Below are 21,302 nucleotides of genomic sequence, written 5' to 3' on the forward strand. Positions count from 1 at the left end.
TGGCTGTCTTTAAAAATAAAATGACTAGGGGCTTCCCTGGTGGCGCAGTGATTGGGAGTCTGCCTGCCAGTGCAGGGGACACAGGTTCCAGCCCTGGTCCGGGAGGATCCCACGTGCCGCGGAGCAACTAAGCCCGTGCGCCACAACTACTGAGCCTGCGCTCTGGAGCCCGCGTGCCACAAGTGCTGAGGCCCACGCTCCTGGAGCCTGTGCTCCACAACGGAAGAAGCCACCACAATGAGAAGCCCGCGTGCCGCAACTAGAGAAGAGCCCTCGCGCAGCAATGAAGACCCAACGCAGCCAAAATTAAATAAATAAATAAATAAATAAAATTTAAAAACAAAAAAATAAAATGACTAAAATAATAATCAAATTACTATTACTACTATTCAAAAAAAAAAAAAAAGAGGCAAGACAAAGAACAGTTTTTACCCATTATGATTTATTCTCTACAATACTTTGTTAAAGAGTTCAATGATTTGCACTCAGAAGTTATATAGCCAAGAGGCAACCAAGTGTAATACAAAGAATTGGTCTAAAGTCTTTGCACTGAAGGCCATACAAAGTCTCTTGCTTCAGGGAAGTAAGAATGAAAATAAACAAAAAGAACAAATAGCTCCCTAGGCTCCAGAATCTCAATAGAAAATAACGTCAACAGTTAGTGAAATTTTAGGTGTTAACATATCATGGAAAACAGATCTTGTGCAAATATTAAAATTAACACCCAGGACTTTTGTACAGATGATATTTATTATAAACAATAAAATATATGTAATGTCTCAACTACAAACCTTTCATGTTGAAAGGGTCTCTAACGTGAGTTGCTTTAATATCATGAAGCGAAAAAGTTTAAGAACCTCACAGTGGAAACAATCCAACACCGACGAACTCTAGTGATCAGACATTCTCTTTTAGTTAATGGAGAACAAGGACAATTCGAAATTACAGAGAGAATGTCCTAGCTGTGGGTATTATGAGACAAGCCAACCTTCCAGACCAAAAGGCACTCACAGCTAGGGAGGAAACGAACTCCGAACCAAAGCAGCCAAGGTGGACTGGTTCCTTGAAAGCAGTGGTTACTGTTCAGCTTGAGCAGCCCAGGGACAAAGGAAACACCGAGCAGAAAACCTTCCCTTCTCTTTAAACCCACCACTCCCACTCCGTGGACTGGCCACCCTCATCACTGCTGTGGTCAAGCACGTGGAAGGCAGGTCAGTTCCAGTTCGGAGCTGTCATCTCCCTACGCAAAGCTGCCACGTGGATGATCCAGACTTGGTATTTTTCCTGAGAGCCACCTGCCGTACATCTTCAAGAGGTGACCTTGACCGTGTACTTCCAGACCACTTCCTGACTAGACCCCATTCAGGACAAGACACTGAGAGTGCCATGCCTGACGAGGCCAAACAGTTTTCCTCGGTCGACTCCCGAGTCCCCTCGCCCAGGCAAGAGGACCTCGAGCATCTCCACTGCTGGACGTGGATGGGGGCGTGAGGGAATGTGCAGGGAGTCGGGCTTCTTCACTCCAGAAAGTGAAGAGAGCCCACGGAGCCCTCGTCAGTGTGGTGCTGGGCTTCAGGAGCCCGATTCTTGTGCACTGATTTTTTTTCCCCCCATTTCCTGGGTTTTAAAATTTTCTGTTCATTTTCTTAAATGGCAGGTATCCTACCCCACCCTCAATAAAATAAAAAACATACTATACGTTGGGGAAGACAAATAGGGCAACATTTCTACGAGAAAAAACAGGCTTGAAAGAGCATGGCACTGAAGATGCTTGCATGACCAGTCTCACTGAGCGTGCTCAGGGGTGAAAGTTTAGCACCATTTTTTTTGTTTTTAAACTTTAGAAATTAAACACAACTTTCAACATAGAAGACTTGAACAGGAACGAGTGTAGCCCTATGTATCAATACTGTTGTACAAATTGGAGGTGGGCGGTTTAGTCCAGAGCTGCTGACCACCCTGACATCGATCCATGGCACCTAATAGTAACTGCCGTCACATTTATTTGCAACAAGACATTTATTATTCTCAGCAGCAGGAAATCACGAAACAATCCCTTCCTCTTCGGAAGCCTGTTTTCATTAACACCGCCAGGGAAACGCGGCGGCGTGCAGGAGCCCAGCCCGCGCATCCAGACGTCAGCCGGCGCTCCCCTTGCCCGTTCCACACCCTCGCCCACAGCAGAGGACGGTGCCGAGCTCACCGGCTCACCCTCACCCATCTCTTCAAGAAACGAGACAGCCACGCCTAGAAGAGCACGTGTGTCGTTCCTTAGACTGTGCCCCTGCTCCCCCTCCCCCGTTCCCGGCAGAAGAAAACTCCAAAGACCCTTTGACTTGAACATCTGCCCATTTCGGAAAGCCACACCACTACCACATAAACATTAAAAATAAATTAAATCAAAACATTGCGTTCACTGGGTTGACACCCAATCCACGTCAAGAGTTCTCTAAACACGTTGTTGAAAACCAGTGTATCACCCGTAGGGTCCTTTCTTCCAACTGGCCACCTCTTCCTGTGAGTCATTTCAGCAGTGCTTCTGTGACCATGTTTTCAAAGCGTCTTCCAAGTCCCCAACTTCTATGAACTTTGCCACCACATGAGTGAAGAATAGGCAAGAGGGAGGAGAAACTTGCTGACAGGTATTTGGAATCAGCAACAACGAGAAAGGGAAATATGCCACATGAAAAGTATGAATGACCTAGAATAAAATGAGCTATTTGGAACTCTGCCATGGTGGGGTGAAGATTCCCGGCATGTTAGGCAAGATAAAGATTCACCTTGTTTAATGACACAGCTTTGTTCTCAAGTCCTGTAAGGACTGTAAGAGCAACAGTTTTCCCACTTCTCCAGGCAAACTAGAAAAAGGAACTCCTCTGCTTACAGGTCTCTCAGGATGTTTGCCTGAACAGAAAAACAGCTTAGAGACCCTGGATTCTCTCCTATGCCGACGTGCCCTTCTAGAGGCCAACCCAAGTGCTTGTGTGAACACCTGTGCCCTCTGAGAACCTAGATCCAGCTATAGGCACTGCCACCAGTAGAGGAGTGAGGTAGCCGGGTGGTAAGGAAGAGGCCTCTCCCTCGACACTGCTCGCAGCGATGCCGTCAGGACCTCCCGCGGGCATCCCAGGACATTCCTCAGCAGGCTACACCACAGCGCTCTGTTCAGTACCAGGAGACTCAATGCAGAAAGAGTGCCAGAAAATCCAACTGAGAGTGGGATGAGAATTAAAACCTTTGAGGCTAACTGAGCAATGAGATCTGCAACGCCATCCAAAGGGCTTCCGATCTTGAGGTGGGTCTCTTGTCCAGGAGCCGCAGAGGACTCATGGTGCCCACGTTCGACCCTAACATGGCGTCCACTTACGAAGCATGGAGGTTGAGATCAACTCGTGGTATGCAATACACTGGAAGTTTAAAAAAAGGAATTTAAAACAACCTAAAAACGTTTCTTGTTGGTCTCCGTTGCCCAGACTGCCAGGGGAACACACCTACTCGCTCTGGGGAGGCTGCAGGGGTGTGTGTGGGCTAAGCCTTCACGGACCATCAATTCCAGCTTCCACTGAGTGGCCAACACACAGGCAGCAAATCACCAGCGGCACCTGCAACCAAGGTCTTCTGAACCCACACGGAATTCTCACTAGTCATGGAGGAGCCCCAATCCAACGGAACCCCATACTGAGGAAAGGCTGAGATAAGGCTTGGGCCCCTCAAGTTCTGTTTCATTCGATGTAACCCCGCCCCCCTCAGTCGGCTGGAGGCAGACTTGGCAACGGAAGCTAGCATCATAAAATGGTGCAGTAATAAAAGTAACTGGACCAGGAAGAGGAGGCATCTGCTCCGATGATGTCATAGCCACTGGTGGCCACGGGGGGATGGGACTGGTCATGCAGCCGCGTGTCAGGAGTAATGATTGTAGAGGGGCGGGGCATGAAGAGTGCCATTCTGGAAACAGTGCTGTCGAGAAGCAATATATTCTGCATAACTGATTGTCACCTTCTCACTTCGGTACCTGTGTAAGGAAACAGGAAAGGGTATTAGGAACCCCAAACACTTCATTTTGCAGTCACGCAGCAGAGAAAACCAAAAGCTTATTCCACATTTTGAAAGAATAAAATGGAAGACCGAGAGCAATCTTACTTACAGAAAATGAAAGACAGCACAAGAAAACAGTGTTGTTATTACAAATGAACAAGATGAAAAAGCACAATCACAATTCACCCCTGAGAATCTGTTTTCTGCACATCCCACCTTTAAACACTTCATATGCTTATCACCAGGCTGCTCTTAAGCAATCTGCTACTAGGGTCTGGGTGAAGAATTTCAAGGTCAAATTACATGGGTAGCAGACTGGAAGATGGCTGCACCAATGCCCAGTGTACAATGCATATCTACTTTCAGGTTAAAATGTGATAAATTTGACAGAAATGCAACCTCAACTTGCAGAAAAGCAACAAACAAGTTATTTATAAACTAAAAGGGGCACAGATACCTAATTCTGGGTCAAATTCTGACGAAGCAGGTTAAAAGATCCTGGGGCTATAGAGGATGGGTCTCACTTTCCAGATGAATATGCCATATCATATCACAGGGTCATCAGAACAGAATTCATAGCACTTTGGCCTTGCTCTGGAAAGAGCCATGAGTCAGGATGCGAAGCATGGGGTGTTACAAACCTATGGAGCCTACTACAGACCACAGGAGCTGGGTGTGACAATCCTTACCCAGAGCCATCTCTTTCCCACTGTAATCACTCCTCCACTGCAAGGTGATTATTCCTGAATTTTGACAGGGAAATGGCTGTTCAAATAAATTATAATAATAATGATAATAATAATGCTTTGTATTTGAAGATTTTTCTTTTTTTTGGAATCCAAAGCATTTCAAAGACACGGGGTTATCTTCCAAATAGACCTGTGAGGTTACGATATTGATTATTCAGCATTTTACAGATGAACAGGCCGACAGAGGTCCACAGAAACCCCACAGAAGCTAAACCTTTCAGTGTTTCCGACTTCAGTAGGGATGGGGAGAGGACCGACATCTACCGACCACCTACCACGTGGCCTGGCCCTGGACTAGAGCTTCTGCATGCATGACCTTACCACACCCTGAAACAACCCCAAGGCATTATCATTCACCTCTTATGGGACAGGAAATTTTTTTTTTCTGCTCAGAGAGGTGGAAAAACTGGCCCAGGTCACACAGCCAGCAAGTGGTGGAGCTGCGATTCAGAGTCCAGCCCATGCATATTTTCCTACACTAGGCAGCCTCCCCATACAAGTATTAGCCCCAGACAGGCAGAGGCGTTTCCTTGGAATTATTCCATCAACAGGCCACCTGACTACATGTGATGACTTCAGCTGACCCTGGACTTCTGTACTGAGAGCTTTTTCTCCTGCCTTCAGCCTTCCCGCTCAGCCTCCCAGCAAGTGGGCCTGACAGACACACCCACGACCTGCTCAGCGGCGACCCTGACCCTGCTCCCACGGCGCTGGCAGCTTAGCCGTGGGCACGCCCAGCATGCTGGGGAGTCTCCGCCTGTGCTGCCACTGCTTCCTCGGAGCTTCTGCCTCACCCATACTTCTTTGGTTTAGAGACATTAACAGAGAAAATGTTTCTCTTCCCCCGTCTGTCAAAAGTATCCTCCATCCAACCCCAACTGAATTCAAATGACAAGGAAAATAAGACAGTGGCTTACCTCGTGAGTTTGATGGTTTTTCTGAATTCACTGGTAATTGGAGCCTTAAAGCCACCTTTCCTGAGCAAGGAGTCTATCGTCTGGATCTGATCCCAGTCTGAGGAGAAGGCAGGCACACCTGAGGTCAGCGCACAGTGACACAAGAATGGGCTGTGCTCTGACACCACAGTGACAGGACAGGAGGAGCCAGGTCTGCTGCGAGCAGAGCAAGCCTGGGCACTGCCCCACGTCCCTGGAGCCCCGTCTGCCTCACTGGCAGTCCAAGGAGAATCTGAGATGTGAGATGACGCCCAACACACGTCACTAACGGCTGTCCCCAGGCCCCCTGCTTCTGAGTCTTTCCTGTCAGATATGATCCCAGTATAACTATCTAGGAGCAAACACGGTCCCAGCGTAGACCAGCCTGTTGGCCTAGTGCTGTAACCAGGGCTGTTCTGGGAGAAGAGAGAGTTCATACTCTGCGCTTGTATCCCTTCGTGTGACCTTCCTTCGTTTCGACGATTTCTAGGAGTCGTTTTCTACTACAGAGACTTGACAGCAGGAAGGAAACTATTCCTTTAGGAAGGATGGGAAGGTGTTCACACATCTACCATTGTGTTGTTCTTGAAACATTTTCAACAGATATAACCAAATATATCAAATTGAAAACCAAAGAGAACCCCCTAAATTATTGCAGTAGGTGCCTTGATTTTTTTAATCTTCCCAACCAGTTTTCAAATGGCAAAAGTGCTTGATTATTTACCTATATTATCATCACATCTCACTATTAGGAAATAACTCCTGGTGTGCCTCCTTGGACAGAAATGCCAGATTTATGATCTCAATGAAGTGGTTAAAAGGCTTCCTCCTTTTTATGCCATATCCTCACTGCTTTTGAAAAGGTTTAAACACAACCACGATGGGAACCAACAAGGCAAGCCCTCTCCACATAATTAGTTCACTGATATACTGAACCGGATATTCTTCTCTATTCCAGGTTCACACCTAACAAATACATGTTATTTTCAAAAAACAGACCAGCTCCAAGAAAGAAAGAAAACTGGGTCATACACCAGACTGCACGAGCACCATTTTACGGTATTCTTCTAACTATGCTTTGAAAGAGAAAACCTGCCCAACCCATTTCCTACCTTTCATGTCCCACTGTAAGAACTAAGTACCTACTGAGTTCTTTCAAAAAACAGGAGAGATTATGTTCTGCATTCTTCCAATGATAACACTGTGTAGTAACTCACGACCAAAAGGTCAACACCCACGAATACGGGCAACCTCCCTTTACAATGGACTCCATAATATGACCAAGTTGATTGCTGGAATTTTCCTACGATTAACCACTGCAGTTCTGGGGGCCAAGAAATACTACTACTCACTGAAAGTACGTGAAACGAGCAGCTGGGCACGGGAAGTCTTTACCCCTCTTCTCTTCCCAGCTCCTACATCTTTTGGGGAGTCTCTCATTCTTTCAGGACTTGATAGATACGGGGAGAGGAAGAAAGGCACTCATTCTCAGTTACAGTTGGGCTGAAGGGCAGCACACTCCGCTTTCCTGCCCGTTACTTGGCAACACTGTGAACAGTATCGTTCACGGAAATTCCATGTCTCCAACTCACCTTGTTCCTTTGCAACCTCAGGCAAATATGTGGCTGTACGTTTGACGCCTTTTTCATTGATGAATTCAATTCGAATCCCATGGACCCCAACCTACAAAAACACACAACCAGTAAATGGCATTTACTCACTCTAGCGGAACTTCAATTATCCTCATATAAATCGACACTGTCCCCTGACCAGCTTGACCCGGGGCTGAGAAAAGGGGAGGCTCTTGTCTTTCATGACTCACTACTCACTCTCTCAGGCATGGAAGCCAACGAAACTGCTGCTTTAGGGAAAGTGAGAGTCTACCTGCAGCCACCTCTCTGAGAGTGCGGAGGCTACAGAAATAAATTCTCTCAACAGTTCATCCGAAGATCTTGAATATTCCACCTTCAATCCACTCCAGTCAAAGAACATGCCACAGGGTTTTGATCTGGGTTCCTGACTCCTCACACATGGGCTCACATGGATGACAACTTTTATCCAAGGGCTCACCACGAAGACTCAGGAATGTTCTCCTTTATCCCCATTCCTCTTTCTTATTGGACATGGGAAAAGGATGTGGACCAGGGCAGACTGGGAAGAACGGGAGAAGAAAGGCTTCCCATTTCTTCCTACTTGTAATACCGCAGCACCTCTTCTGTCACCCACGTTGCCTACAATTCCTTCCAAACTCAGCTTTCACATTCTCATACCCTCGCTCAATGAAGGAGATACATTACCATGTACTAACCCGAACCCAAATGCAACGAGAGATGCAGAGTTCCAAATGCGGCTGTTCTCACCTCCCAGTCCAGGTAATCACTGGCATCCTCAAAGTTAGTAAGGAGGGAGACAGAGCAGAAAAGTTTAGGCAGCTCCTCTCGGGTCAGGGGGGGGAACCGGCTGTCCTTAAGTGCACTGGAGAGGACAGAAAACATAAGTGAGGCGGCTCCAGAGCCGGGAGCCGACATCACGTGCCGGACGCTGACGCCTCTCGAGCGCCGCGGAGAACGTCCACTATCCATCAGCCCGCACATGCTGAGCACAACCTGAGGCCGCTGACTGCCTGTGCGTGGACTGGTAAGTGGCTCACCAGCGGAATGCCCCTACACTTCCTGATCATCCGAAAGAGAACGCTCGGACTTCACCCCTCAGAAGAGGCAGGCAGTTCTTTTCCATTTTGGCCAATAATCTACCAGTCTTACGTGCAGGTCGCCATTACCTGGTTAGCGTGTATTCCCTGAGTCCTGAATGAAGATTCATGGCTGAGAAGGTCCCAATGCAGCCACGAAGCCGCTTGTCCCGCCCTGTCTTCCACGTCACAAAGAGCGGGCTGAAAGAGCAAGCACACGTCAGTCAGGGAAGAAGAAAACCTCGGCTCTAGCCCTGTTCGTCTGTTCTTCCCCTCAAGGATGGTGTTCTGACGCGGGCTGTCTGAAAGGCTCTGCCCTCTCTGCCCTCTCGGAGCCGCGCCGCCCCGGGGCGTAAATGGAGAGGAAATCGCCGCGAGGCACGAGAAGAAAGGCCCCTGCTCACAGCCTCACTCCACTCTAGCGCCACGTGGACGTGCCGTTTTCTTCTTCCTCTGCCCGGGACTCAACTCTTTCTTCTTCTAGTTCTCCATGTCTTTCTCCTCTTGTTTACTCTCTTTTCATGTGTCTACGCTCCCAGTTCCACCTTCACGAAGACACACGGGGCCTGCACACCTTCTCCGCTCAACCCCGCATCGTGCCCATCATTATTTCTGCCTCTCCTGCTCGTAAATTGCAGAAAAAAAGAAAAAGTCTCCTCAAGACAGCTTATTCTTGGGGACTTCCCCGGCAGTCCGGGCTCAGGACTCGGCGCTTTCACTGCCGAGGGCTCGGGTCCGACCCCTGCTGGGGAAACGAGGATCCCGCAAGCCAAGTGGCGCCGCTAAGATAAAATAAAAAGCTTATTCTTAGCAGAAGTTAACCACTTTCTAGGCCCAAGTCATGCTGCATTAGGCTACATCCGATCGACGCTGACAGATGTTTTAGGCAGAGGTTACAGGGCTGTCCCCTCTTCCTGAAATTCCTCCATATTCCTATGCCCTTACCTCTTTGATTCTTGATTTAACACTTCTCAAAAGCAACTTAAATTTTTTAAGTTATCTAACTTTGATCATTATTACAAAGCAGGATCTCCCACCTACCCATCTTTTCCTTCCAGTAAAACACTTGACCACCACCGGCCAGAGTTAATGTTCCACAAACCTGCTCAAAAACCCTTCAAGAATTCCACTGTCTCCACACCCTACAATGCTGCGGCCACCACCTACTCTTCCAAACCCATGTCCCTCTCCTGCAAGGGACACACCTGATCCCACTCAGATCAAGGCTTAGACTCTCCACCGACTCAGTCAGGATTTTTCTGTTCACGGTATCGCACGGCAATACTTCCCTAAAGAGTGAGCACATTTTTCTCTGCATTTCTTCTCCTCTGACACAATCACAGGAGTAACTTCCTCTCCACCTCTGCCCAGACGGTGTGTGAACACTATTTAGCTTCTGTGTGTGATCTGCCAACTCAAGTCTTCCGAGAGCAAGGACTTTTTCTTCATACTCCTCCATTCCCTGCCCAGTGGGGCTACGCACCGCCTCAGTATGGCATTAACAGTCGAGGAATGATGATCAGTCAGTGAATGCTCTAAAAGCATCTCCTAAAAAAATAAAAATAAAAAAGCAGCAGTGCTCTTTAAAGCCACCTCAAAGCTGCTTCCAATTGAGAAAGAAAGCATTGGCATGAGCATCTTCACTTGACTTTCCCCTTTACACATATTCCTTATTAAAGTCATTGACACCTCGAGGGGACCTGGGACAAATAACAGAGTCGTGAACTAGAAACAGGAAAGCAAATTCTGACATTGCTGGTGGGGTGCCGGCAGCCCCATGGGACTGACAGTGAACCAAGTGAGGGGACCCCTGTTAGGAGCATCTCAGCTCCCACTAAATGAGCTCCTAGTCTCCCACCTGGCACCCAGACACTGGCAGGTCACTTGGGCTTCAACGGTGCTCGGGTCCACAATGGTGTGATGGTGTGACTTCTCCACGTGAGAGGTTAGATGACCTACCCACTGCCATTTGAACCAACAGAAGACCAAGAACGAAACCCTCCTGATTCCCGGAACATTACTTTGACAAGCCAACCGCTCCTGCAGACACAGCCTAGTACCCTTCCATTACTGAGCCCAGTGAGTGTTCTAGACGTTGGCTGCGCATTTCTCAGCATCCTATTCCCATCAACCTTTGCCCAAATCGTGTTAAGCTTTTTATAAGGAGCACACTCTCTCAAGAGAATGCCCCCGACAGAGGCGTCACGCCTTCCTCACCGCCCCCGACGCGCGGCCGCTTTACTCACTAGGGGTCATTGGTGAACCTAGGGAGGCGCGGCTGTGGGAAGCCGTACAGGTGACAGTAGAGGACGTCGAAGCAGTAGCAGCACATCTCTGCGGTCACCACCAGATTCTTGGTGACGTTGGCAGTTCCATTGGGCCGGGAGAGAGGGCTCAGCGCTCCCGATGCGGGGTTCATCCGTGTGATGGGAGGGTTTCCAGGTCCCAGAGTCAAGTCCGACACGTTCTCGCGACCACTGCCGCCGTCCACATGCTGGTGGTTCTGAAGAGGCCCCGCACTGGAGCCGGGGACGGCTGTGGACTGGCTCCCGTGGCCGTGCGTCCCACCTGCAGACAGCTTAGGCTTCTTAACCCCACAACAGCCTGCTGCCAGCTTGGGCTCCAGTGGGGGGACGCAGCGTCTTTTTCCCATCCTGAACCGGTGCTTGAGGTCTGGAATGCTGCGGAACCCTAACCCAGAAGAGAACATGCAAGCATTAACTCAAATGGTTAGCTGCAAGGAGAACACAAAATTCAAAGAGAAAGGGTCTCCATGCAGAGGGTAGGAGCCATCAAATTCTTTCCTGCCCAGGTCACACTGGTTGCAAAGGGTGGCAGACCGGTGGGCTAGAAGAGACCCTGAGTTCCAGACCGAAGGCGCCTAACCTCTTCCTCAGGGGGAGCTATTTTCCATTTTCCATAAAGGTCATCATCACCACGGACGGAGGCAGGCCACAGGCAGCCCCCTCTTGCCCCGGACTCCCTGGGCAGAAAGAAGGGTGGGGTGGCAGCCAGCGCGCAGCTGAATGGGGACGTTTCCAGGCCGACTGCAAGGCTGCACTTGACCTGCCAGGCTCCTCATCAGGATGCTCTCTCTACCTTTGTAGAGGCTCCAAAGTGAACCACCCTATTTTTAAAGAACCCAGAGGAACTTCCACGCTTCTCCTTGTTAACCACATCCTTTCCGCAGTTTCCTCATCACTAACCTCGGTTTATCTGTGTAACTTTAGCCCCGGACCTCTGTGAAGACGAAAGGCGGCGGCTGTTCTGACGAGGGCGCGCTCGCTGACGCCGGGCTCCCCTCCCGCCTGTCCGTCCTCACAGCTGTCCGGCACAGCCTCACTCATTTTCTTCGGCTCTCCTCTGAACTCACTCCAAGTTCTACACTTCTGTCCTGTCAAGGCCCCATTCAAAAAAAGCTACGACCTAGCAGAAACCCTTCTTCACACAAATGACCCAAGCCTCACAGCCCTTTTGTGAGGTAGCTATTTCTGCCCTGTCATAGCAAGGCAGACAGATGCAAAGCCATCAGCTTAACAAAATGTGGCATCAGATGGGCCAGGAAACCGGAGAGCCCCAACTGATTAAGGGGAGGAAGGAATCTTTTTCCACTAAATTCTTTTTCTTAAAAAGCCTAAGGTAAAGATATATAGCTATAACATGACCAAGATCCTTTCTGCTGTCTGTGTCTGTAATCAGCAGCCTCAGGCAAAGAGATCCTAGTTATTTCAATGTCGATAATACCAAAGTTTGTAAAATTCTGCTGACTTGAGAAAAGTACACTTTGTTTTTCCTCAAGTCATTACCTGTTAGCTGTAGCCCTCCCACTGAAAAAAGATATATAATTCCTACCTAAAATTTTCCCTGCGGTTTGAACACGTAGCACACAATTGCCTTTTAGGCACTGCTCTACTGTATAGTATTTTGATTGTAACTTCTACAACCTTTTACATCCAATTAGATATGCACGTACCCGTTTGCAATGCCGTAATTTCTACAAAAACCACCTGCCACTTTAGGTTGAATGAGATACAAAAATTTCACAAATATTGCTTATGGTCTTGATATATGCTGATCCCTAACAAACACACATTTTTGTATCTAAGACAGTTCTTCGGAAGATGAAAGTTGTCTCTAGCAGAGGAATAACAGCTTGCCTGCTTCAATGTCTGGCCTGAAACAGGGGCTTCTTTTTGAGAAAGCCTCACGCGCTTGATGCAGTAAAACCTCCAACGACTAGACTGTTTCTGAGCACGGATATCACTGCCTCCTTCGGACTGTTAAGAAAGGGAGCAGAAGATCTCGGTTAAAAGTGCCGCCTCCAGAGCCAAATGGCCTGGGCTCAAATCCTGACTCCTCCAGGATTAACCTCTCTCTGCCTCAGTTCCCTCAAACTGGGAATAACAAGAGCACGTGCCTCATGGGGCTGCTGGGAGAACTGAGTTTAATGTGTGTCAGCTGCTTCCATACAGCGTCTGGCATAAAGTCAGCTGCTCTTATCGTCTGGGCTTATCATCTGCTCCCACCAGGAAGGAAACTCCCAGAAGGCCAGGACTTCGCTGGGCACTCAGGGCTTAGAGCACCGAACAGGTGCTCTTTAAACAGGATTTCACTGAATCCTCAAAACCACTCAGCAAGGAGGACAGACAACATTACCGTCATTTTACAAAGGAGGAAACTTAGGTTTAACGAGCAAGATAATCTGCCCAAAGCCAGGCTGCCGCTAAGTGGCAGAGTCAGGATTTGGACCACAATCCATCTGTAAGACTCCAAAGCCTGGGTCTTCCCACCAAGCCACAAAGAAGAATGAGGCCTGCCAATAATATCCATTGGATTCAGTCCCTTTCCTAAGGGCATGATTTAAAAAAAAAAAAAAAAAAAATCAAGGGTATACTAAAAACTAAAAGAATAGTTTGCAAAATCTTGCCAACAAAAATGGAGCAGGGAAAAGAAAAAAAATCAAAACCTAAGCCCAAAGCCAGTATCTCCGCCATCCCCCGACAATCATCAGTACCCCTGCCATTGTCCCTTGACTCCACAAGGGATGGCACTGCCCTCTGAGCTCTTACCTGACTTTCCACCTTGTGCATAACTGTGTGCAAGGGGTTTAGGACACGTGTTGAATGAAGCAGAGGGACCATCTCTCGAGAGCTAGAGTTTTAACAGCACCAACAGGGCCCTGAGGCTCTGCCTCTAGAGAGTCCCAAAATTCAAAGAGGCAAAGAGGAGGGATGAAATAGGTTAAAAAAAGAAATCTTTCCTCATTCTCCTTACACCAAAGCACACCTGAAGGAAGGGCGAAATGTCATGAGATAGTGGCAACTCAGGTGTTTCTCTGCAGGTGCTATCAGCTACCTGACTGTGAAACATCCTACAACAGAGCAATAGAAGGGATTTTCAAACCATGCCAAGGCAGGTGAGCTCAAGCCTAGGAAGGTTCTGCCTACCTATCACGTACAATCACCGATCTGCAGTGGGGCATGATCACAACTGACACCAAGAGAATACATTTAACAATTCCCCCTCCCCAACTATGATTTGTAATCAGTAGAACCCACCAAAATCTTGTGGTTCCTTAGGCCCGAGCTTTCTCTGGAGGCCACTAAGCAAACAATTCAACCGATATTCTCAATTAGTGACCAAAGGCAGAGTTAGACTTTCTGCCTCAAAAATATATTAGAAGGCATTTCTTCAAAAATTTGTTCCATAAATTTAAATCTATAGAAAATTTCAAACATATACAAAGTAAATTAGTGTAATGAACCCAATACCCAGCTTTAACAATTTTCAACAAAGGGCCAATCTTATTTCATCTGCAGCCTACTTACTCCATCTCCCCACCTCCTACTGAATTTTTAAGGTTTGTTTTTTAAAGGGGCCAATATTTTACCTATCTGTCAGCGTCAAGCAAATGTTAAGTGAACGACAGGAAAGACTGTGAAGGTGCTGGTAAGTGAGTACTTTCACTTACCATGTCAACCTCAACCTATCAATTTCATCAAGTTTCTCTTTAAAGTGAGACTCTTCTAACCCCACTCCAACAAAGTGGGCATCTCACCACAACTAAGTGTCCCAGGCTCGGCTCCCGGGACTGTCCTACAATGACCAAAGACACATTCATTTCTCCAACCGCTCGGCTTCTGAGGGCACAGTGTGAGATCCCTCAGAATAATAGCATTTCAGTACAACAGACTAACCTGCTGTCCGACCAGCTAAAAACAAATACCCCAATGGCATATTCTACCTCTTCCAGGACTGTGTGCATTTGTTCTCACTCTTCCCCCAAACCTCATAAAAACTACCAGCAATGGTATACTGATCATAGTAGGAGTAAATAAATGTTACTCCTGTCAAGCTGGTTCATCTGAAGTAATTGGAATCAGGCAAAAACCCTTGCTCTGTAAACACATATGTCACTAAGACCCTTCGGAGCCTTCAGTTGGTTACTCTTTCAAAGCTAAACTCAAGGGCCACTTTAAGGGCCAACGGTAGTGATGTCATTTTCCTACTGTCTGTCCACTTTAGAACGAACAATGAGAAAGAACTAGTTAAAACTGGATTTCCACCAGATGGAGACAATACCCATACTTCCACAAAAAGCTGGAGGAAATAACAGGAATCACTGTTTTACCTCTTAAGACCGCCTAACCTACCAAGTGTCAAATGAAGTAAAGTTGCTCTCAGTGTTGAAAAAGTCACCACACCCTTTACCTGACACGCAGTACTCAAGGGGTCCTGGCCTTCACGAGGGTGCACAACAAAGGCACCTCTCCGGCCCCCTCTGTTGGAAAGCTGAGCAGTACGTTGTTGATCTGGGCCGAGTGGCCTACAAAGCCACTTAAATTCCAGCCAGCAATGAACTCACCAACACCTTTAGTCTCAGAGGCCAAGCTGCATTTGTTTTTTCTTTCGCAACACCTAACACAGTGCCTTGCACATGGTGCACACACCAACAATCTTATCTACAGATCTCCCAGCAATTCCATTTAAGCTAGCCTTTCTAATAAAAAGAATATTTATGGCACAACCTGACCTTTAGATACTCCTTTTTTTTTTTTTAGATACTCTTGTTTCACTGTGAGGTGCTGACTGTTGAGTGTGTCAGAAGCGGAAAGTGACCAAAATACAAGTATCTATTATTATCAACAATGTCAACTCAGGGAATTCCCTGGCGGTCCAGTGGTTAGGACCCGGCGCTATCACGGCTGGGGCCTGGGTTCAATCCCTGGCTGGGGTCCTCAGATCCCGCAAGCCTTGTGGTGCGGCCAAAAAAAAACAAAAAAAAAAAACAAAAAAAAAAGCAAAACACAACGTCAACTCTACTCAGCCCAAACCAAGGAATGGTTTAATTCATAGCAAGATGGAGAGCCAATGTGGACAATTCATTCTAAAAAACACGTCAAATATCCCCTACATTAACTTCTTGGTTTGGTTTATGGTGGTAGCTGTCTTCTATGGCTAAAACACAGTAACTGGTCAGTCCTAGACTTGGCCGCGGGTGCTGTTAACCGTAGGTTGCTCAAGGCTTTCCTTCCAAAGGACACACCTAGTTTCTAAACTGCACTTGAAAAGAATTTTCTTTTCTTTTTGAAAGATGGGGCGCTTTAAGAGCTACCCAAGGGAGCATTATTTGTCTGGAGGGCAATTTACGATTTCAGGGGTTAATACACAACTATACTCCAATAAAAATTTTAAAAAAAGGAGTTAATACAAATGATGTCTCATAAATTGCTGATGTTATAAACAAGGTGTGGAGACCAGTACTGAGGGGAGGACGTGAGGACACCCTGACAGACGTGGCTGGCTGGGCAGGAGGGCCTTCCCTCCCTTGCTGGGGGTCCCTTCCAAGGCTCCTAAGTCCACTGAGAACAACAAGCTGGTGCCTTCCCAGAGCAGCTCCCATCTTCAGAGGACACAGCCCAGGCTTTGGGGTTACTGTCTAGGCTCAAATCCCAAATCTGACTTACCAGGTACAAACTCAGGCAGGCTGTCACGTCTCTGTGGACCTGGGCTCCTGCTACCACAGAGGGCTAGTTGTGAGCAATTCACTAAGACATGAAAAGCATCTAGCAGTTCTCTGGCACAGAACTACTATTTATTAAAGCATCTGCTACTACTACTATTAGGACTACCTTTACCGATAAAAGTAGGGTTGGTTATATAAATAACATAGGTCTCAGTTCTTACAATTTCTAGAGGGATAAATGTCCTCATAATAAAATTCTATTAAGAACTACCATGTAGGCTCAAAGACATTATTTTTTAAAAACTTTTATTGGAGTATAGTTGATTTACAATGTCATGTTAGTTTCAGATGTAGAGCAAAGTGAGTCAGTTATACATATACATATATCCACTCTTTTTTAGATTCTTTTCCCATATAGGTCATTACAGAGTATTGAGTAGACTTCCCTGTGCTATACAGTAGGTTCTTACTAGTTATCTGTTTTACATATAGTAGTGGGTGTATGTCCATCCCAATCTCCCAATTTATCCCTCCCCCCCTTCTCCCCTGGTAACCATAAGTTTGTGTTCTACATCCGTGACTCTACTTCTGTTTTGTAAATACATTAAAAGACCATATTATTAACATGGGGTTATCACTCTAATGACCTTGATGCTTTTCCTCTTTGGAGAGCCGTGCTTCTAATAAGTCATCCACTGCTTTTTTCATTGTGAGATGCCAAAAAATATAAGGAATAGTGGGCTGAGGGTTGTGCATAGTTCTGTTCTACAAGGGTCCTCTTTTAAGCTTGCAGCCATACACCAAAAAGAAACTAAATTTGCTAAATATGCTGTTATTACAGGAATCTTGATATATATTGAGTACTAACAGAACTACTGAGTCAAAGTAGTTAGATTTCCAACAATAACCAGATTAAAACATCTAGAAAAGCCTGGAGGTGGAAAAAAAATATATAGAGTCACCTTTTGAAGCCTCAAAACAGCCTATGCGGAGGCATGACCTTATAACAAAGGAAACAGATTTGGAAGGTAGGCAAAAAGCAAAGAAAAAAGGGGTCTCTGCATTTTCTTCTGTTATTATTTACTGTCCGGATGTCTATTCAAACCAAGCTTTATGCAGAAGGGAACAGGCTGCTGTTTGCTTTGTGACACAGAGTTGAACTGAAATTCAATTTAATAATTATTTGAGCAGTGAAACAGCACCTGAGCTATAATTCTGGCCTACTTATTATGGAACTATTCCAAGAAACAGTCAGATGCAAGACCCGCAAACATTCTGGTCATCATTTCAAATAATCATTTCTACACGAAAGCCCATCATACACGCATACACATCCAAAACATTTGCTGTGTGAAAATTTTCCCTGCGAAAAATGAATCTACCTATACAACTGCTTTTAAAATTTACAGATTTAGAAAAATACACAGTACCATACATTTTCATGTCAACTTAGCTTAAGGAAAAACACGGCTACAAGGAGTCAAATGCTTTGTTTTCTTTTTAGATCCCCTCCCTTTACTATGTGAGCTACGGCAGGGTGCCAGATCCTTCTGGGCCTCGGTTCTTTCATTTGTAAAATGAAAATATTTGTCCTCTGCCTTCCTCAGAGAGTGGCTGTGAGCCTCCAGTAAGATGTGAAGCACTCTGGAAAACTCTCTTACAAGTGTTTGCATACCATTATTAACAAACTTGAGGGGAACGCAGCAGTAATAAAAAATTTTCCAGAACTTGGTTTACGTGTAGACTTTTAATTATTTTTAAGAAAACAGTTATCACCCTAGCAGATTCAGGGCAAAATGCTCCAAAAATCTCTGAAGATTATACCCATGTGGAAGACACCCAATAATTGACCTTGACAGGAACTGCATTAACCTACAAGTTATGATCTTGTCTTTAAAAAATGCATAATTTGGGAAGGGGTGGGAGGCGGACCTTATGTACACGAAGGGTAAGTGTAATACTACACCACCATCTAGGTCACTCTAATGGGATTATGGAAAATAACCTTGTCTTTACATATAAAGAGAGCAAGTGGAAGGGTTCATCAGCTCTAGGACACCCTCATGGAAGCAGAATAACAGAAGTGAACAAAGTAAACCTACATGCTAAAGTCCTAGCACAGGCCTAAAACGAAAAAAGAGAGCAAAAGCAACAAAATTCTAGTCTAAGTATGTCCAAGGTAATACTCACTGAAAGCAGAAAGTTTGTATTGCCAGGGGAACAGCTATAACAGAGGAGGGGAGCTATTTTGTCTCTGAAATGAATTTTCTTCCTTCCGATTCCATTCCTTCTTCCTGTACCTAAGATGGAAATGCAGGTGCAGTGAATGAACAAAATCAAGGCAGTGCCGAGGTAAGAGATGGTTTCTGAAAAACTACAACTCAACAGAGCAATTTCTAGAAAGAAAAAAATAAGCGAAGGAACAGGCTTTCTTTAATTCAAAACATTTCAAAATCTAAATACAAGGCAGCAAGGGCAGCCCCATGCACAAAATCACCTCATCCCTGGTGCCGTCACCAAGAAGGGTGAGCAAGGAGGAGCAAAGGTTTTATTGAACCTGAACATAAAACACACATTAAAACTTCCTCCACCACTAATTTAGACCAAAACTTGTTCTCAGGCCAAGATACACCATTTCAAGGTTCTCCACTGGTTTCAGAATACAAAGATTCCCAAATCCTCTGCAAAGATGGTGCTGAAGGATTACTGGACAGCATGCCAGGGTCCTGAGGCCAGGCCATCTTGTTATCCCAGGTGGAGACGATAACTGTAGGTAAGAGTCAACCCATCGTACTCTTCGGCTGGCATAAATCTCTTCGTAATCTCTTTACCAACTCTCCCCACCACCCCCAGAAGTAGAGATGTGAGTTATTCCCAAAGATGTAAACAGGAGACTCCAGGCCCCACCCACTCTATCCTAGGAGAGGGCAGTGAAAGAGGATAGGCCCAGAGGGATAAGGGTGAGGGAGTGTGGCAAAGTGAGGAGTTCAGATCAGGACAGGGGATGGAGGAGGGCGAGGAATGAAGGGCAAAGCTCACAGCCTGGGAAGGAGGGAGGCATAAAACCCACAAGAGTGTCAGGTGGAGGGATGATGGAAACGGGGGCTCTGGGTGGATAAGGAAGGACAGAATGAGGGTGGGGTTGGGAAGAAAGAGAAGAAGAGGCGAAAGCATGCGTGCGAAAAGAGAGTTCAGCAAGGAAAGGGCGAGATACTGGGGGGAGAGGAGAGGCCAGAGCGGGGAGGGACCAAACAGGCCGAGAGAAAGGTGAATGGTAAGGAAAAGGGGGTGGAAGGAGAGCGGGGGGCGCCGGGAGTAGTGGTGGGACGACCCAGCGACTGGTAGGGCAGCGAGGGCCGAGCCGCGGGGGTGGAATCCAGACGTCGGGCGGGGGAGGGGGCGGTGGGACTGGGGGCGAGGGCCGCCAGGCGGCGCCGGAGACCACCAAACTTTACACGACCCGAGACTGCTTCCTGGAGGGAGTGCAGAAAGGAGCTGGAGCCTCGCCCGGCCTCGCCTAGCGGCCCGGGGGCAGGGGCGCCCGCCCACCCCCCTCCCCAGCACGCCTCCTGACCCCCCTGCTCCCGGCGGGCACACGCGGCCCGCAGGCCCCGCCTGCCGCCTCCTTTCACTGCCGCCCGGGAGCTCCCCCCAACGCTGTCCCGGGACCCTCTCCCCGAACCCGGGGGGACCCGCTCCCCGGCCCCTCCGGTCGCTCCGGGGTGAGGAGGCCCGGCGCGCACGGCGGCAGCTGGAGGGAGGCCGGCCCGGCGGACACGGGGGAGGAGGGAGCGGCGCGGACCGAGTTTCCCACCTTTGCTCCTGGCCCAGACGCAGCCGGGGCAGACGGGACCTCTCGCGCTCTGCCTCCTCCTCCTGCTTCATGGAGCCATGCACCTGGGTGGGGGCTCCCGAGAGAAGCGGGCCGCGGGCGGGCCAGACGCGCGGCGCGGACGGGGCGGAGCCAAGAAGGCCAGCGGGGGGCGGGCGGAGGAGGAAGCGGCGGGGCGGCGGTAGCGGTAGGAAAGAACTGCTAAAGGTATTCCCCGGGGCAGCTGGAGGACTGAGCCGAGCCGGGACCCGAGTCTTCCGGTATCCCAGCAGCCACCGGAGGCAGTGAGGTAATGGAGGAAGAATGTAGGGAGTCCTCCAGTGGTCCACACGCCCTCTAGCGAGTCGCCAAAACCATAGAGATTAGGGAGCCACCGGAGCACCACCCCGCTACTGTCACGTGGCCTGACTCTGCGCACTTCATTGGCTGGCGCCGACTCTACGGGATTGTATTTAGGAGGCTGCTTCCCAGTCTTTGGGCCGAGTCCCCGGCACTTGGAATAAAGAGGGGCGGGTAGTGAGGCACCGAGAGGAGGCCGGCCGGCTGGTTTTCTCCCCGCCACCCCCAGGTCGCTGAGCGGGCCAAGCGGAGCGCCCAGCTGTCAGGCCGGCCGGCGCAGTGCACGCCGGACCGCCTTGGCTTCTGCGAGCGAGCGCAGAGCGCGCCGGGAGTTGTAGTGCGGCCGGCAGGGCGGCATTGTCCGCGACGCGGCCCAGGTGCCGGCTGGGCACGCCAGCCGGGGTGTCCCGGCCTCGCTGCTCCGCCCTTTCCCGCGTTAGGACCCAACACTCACCTGCCCACGGCTTTTCTTCCCGAGCGCCCACGCTCGCGTCGCTTCCCCCGACCGGGCCGCAGCCTTCGAAAGCAGCCAGGAAGGCGCAGCTCAGACCAGCTTTAAATGCAGCTGACCCACTGGTTCCGGCCCGGCCCGCGGGGAGGTGTTCCAGGCTCGGCCTCCAGGCCAGCCTCCTCGTGGACGGGAAGGGGCAGACTACACCCGGGTGGTGTCAGGAGCCCACCTCTCTGACTTGACCCCGTGCGTCCCCAGCCTGGAGACGACTCAGGTGGAATTACCCACAGTACAGGCTTAATTCAA

General features: G+C 48.4%; 1 protein-coding gene across 3 annotated transcripts; it reads right to left on the minus strand.

Moving 5' to 3' along the window:
• Positions 1-425: 425 nt before the first annotated feature.
• AMMECR1L (AMMECR1 like) lies at positions 426-20,496 on the minus strand. Of its 3 annotated transcripts, XM_068545315.1 has the most exons (8): positions 20,189-20,496; positions 18,565-18,674; positions 10,655-11,099; positions 8,499-8,609; positions 8,080-8,194; positions 7,312-7,402; positions 5,702-5,798; positions 426-4,012 (listed from the first exon to the last, which is right to left on the minus strand). In XM_068545315.1, exons 3-8 carry the CDS (start codon positions 11,059-11,061, stop codon positions 3,901-3,903), a joined length of 933 nt encoding a protein of 310 aa, XP_068401416.1. In that variant the 5' UTR covers positions 11,062-11,099; positions 18,565-18,674; positions 20,189-20,496; the 3' UTR covers positions 426-3,900. The 3 variants fall into 3 exon arrangements, with proteins under 3 accessions (XP_068401416.1, XP_068401417.1, XP_068401418.1); XM_068545316.1 differs by lacking the exon at positions 18,565-18,674; XM_068545317.1 differs by lacking the exons at positions 10,655-11,099; positions 18,565-18,674; positions 20,189-20,496 and adding an exon at positions 9,614-9,950.
• Positions 20,497-21,302: the final 806 nt, after the last annotated feature.

This window comes from Eschrichtius robustus, chromosome 5 (genome assembly GCF_028021215.1).
Source record: "Eschrichtius robustus isolate mEscRob2 chromosome 5, mEscRob2.pri, whole genome shotgun sequence".
Classification (NCBI taxonomy): domain Eukaryota; kingdom Metazoa; phylum Chordata; class Mammalia; order Artiodactyla; family Eschrichtiidae; genus Eschrichtius; species Eschrichtius robustus.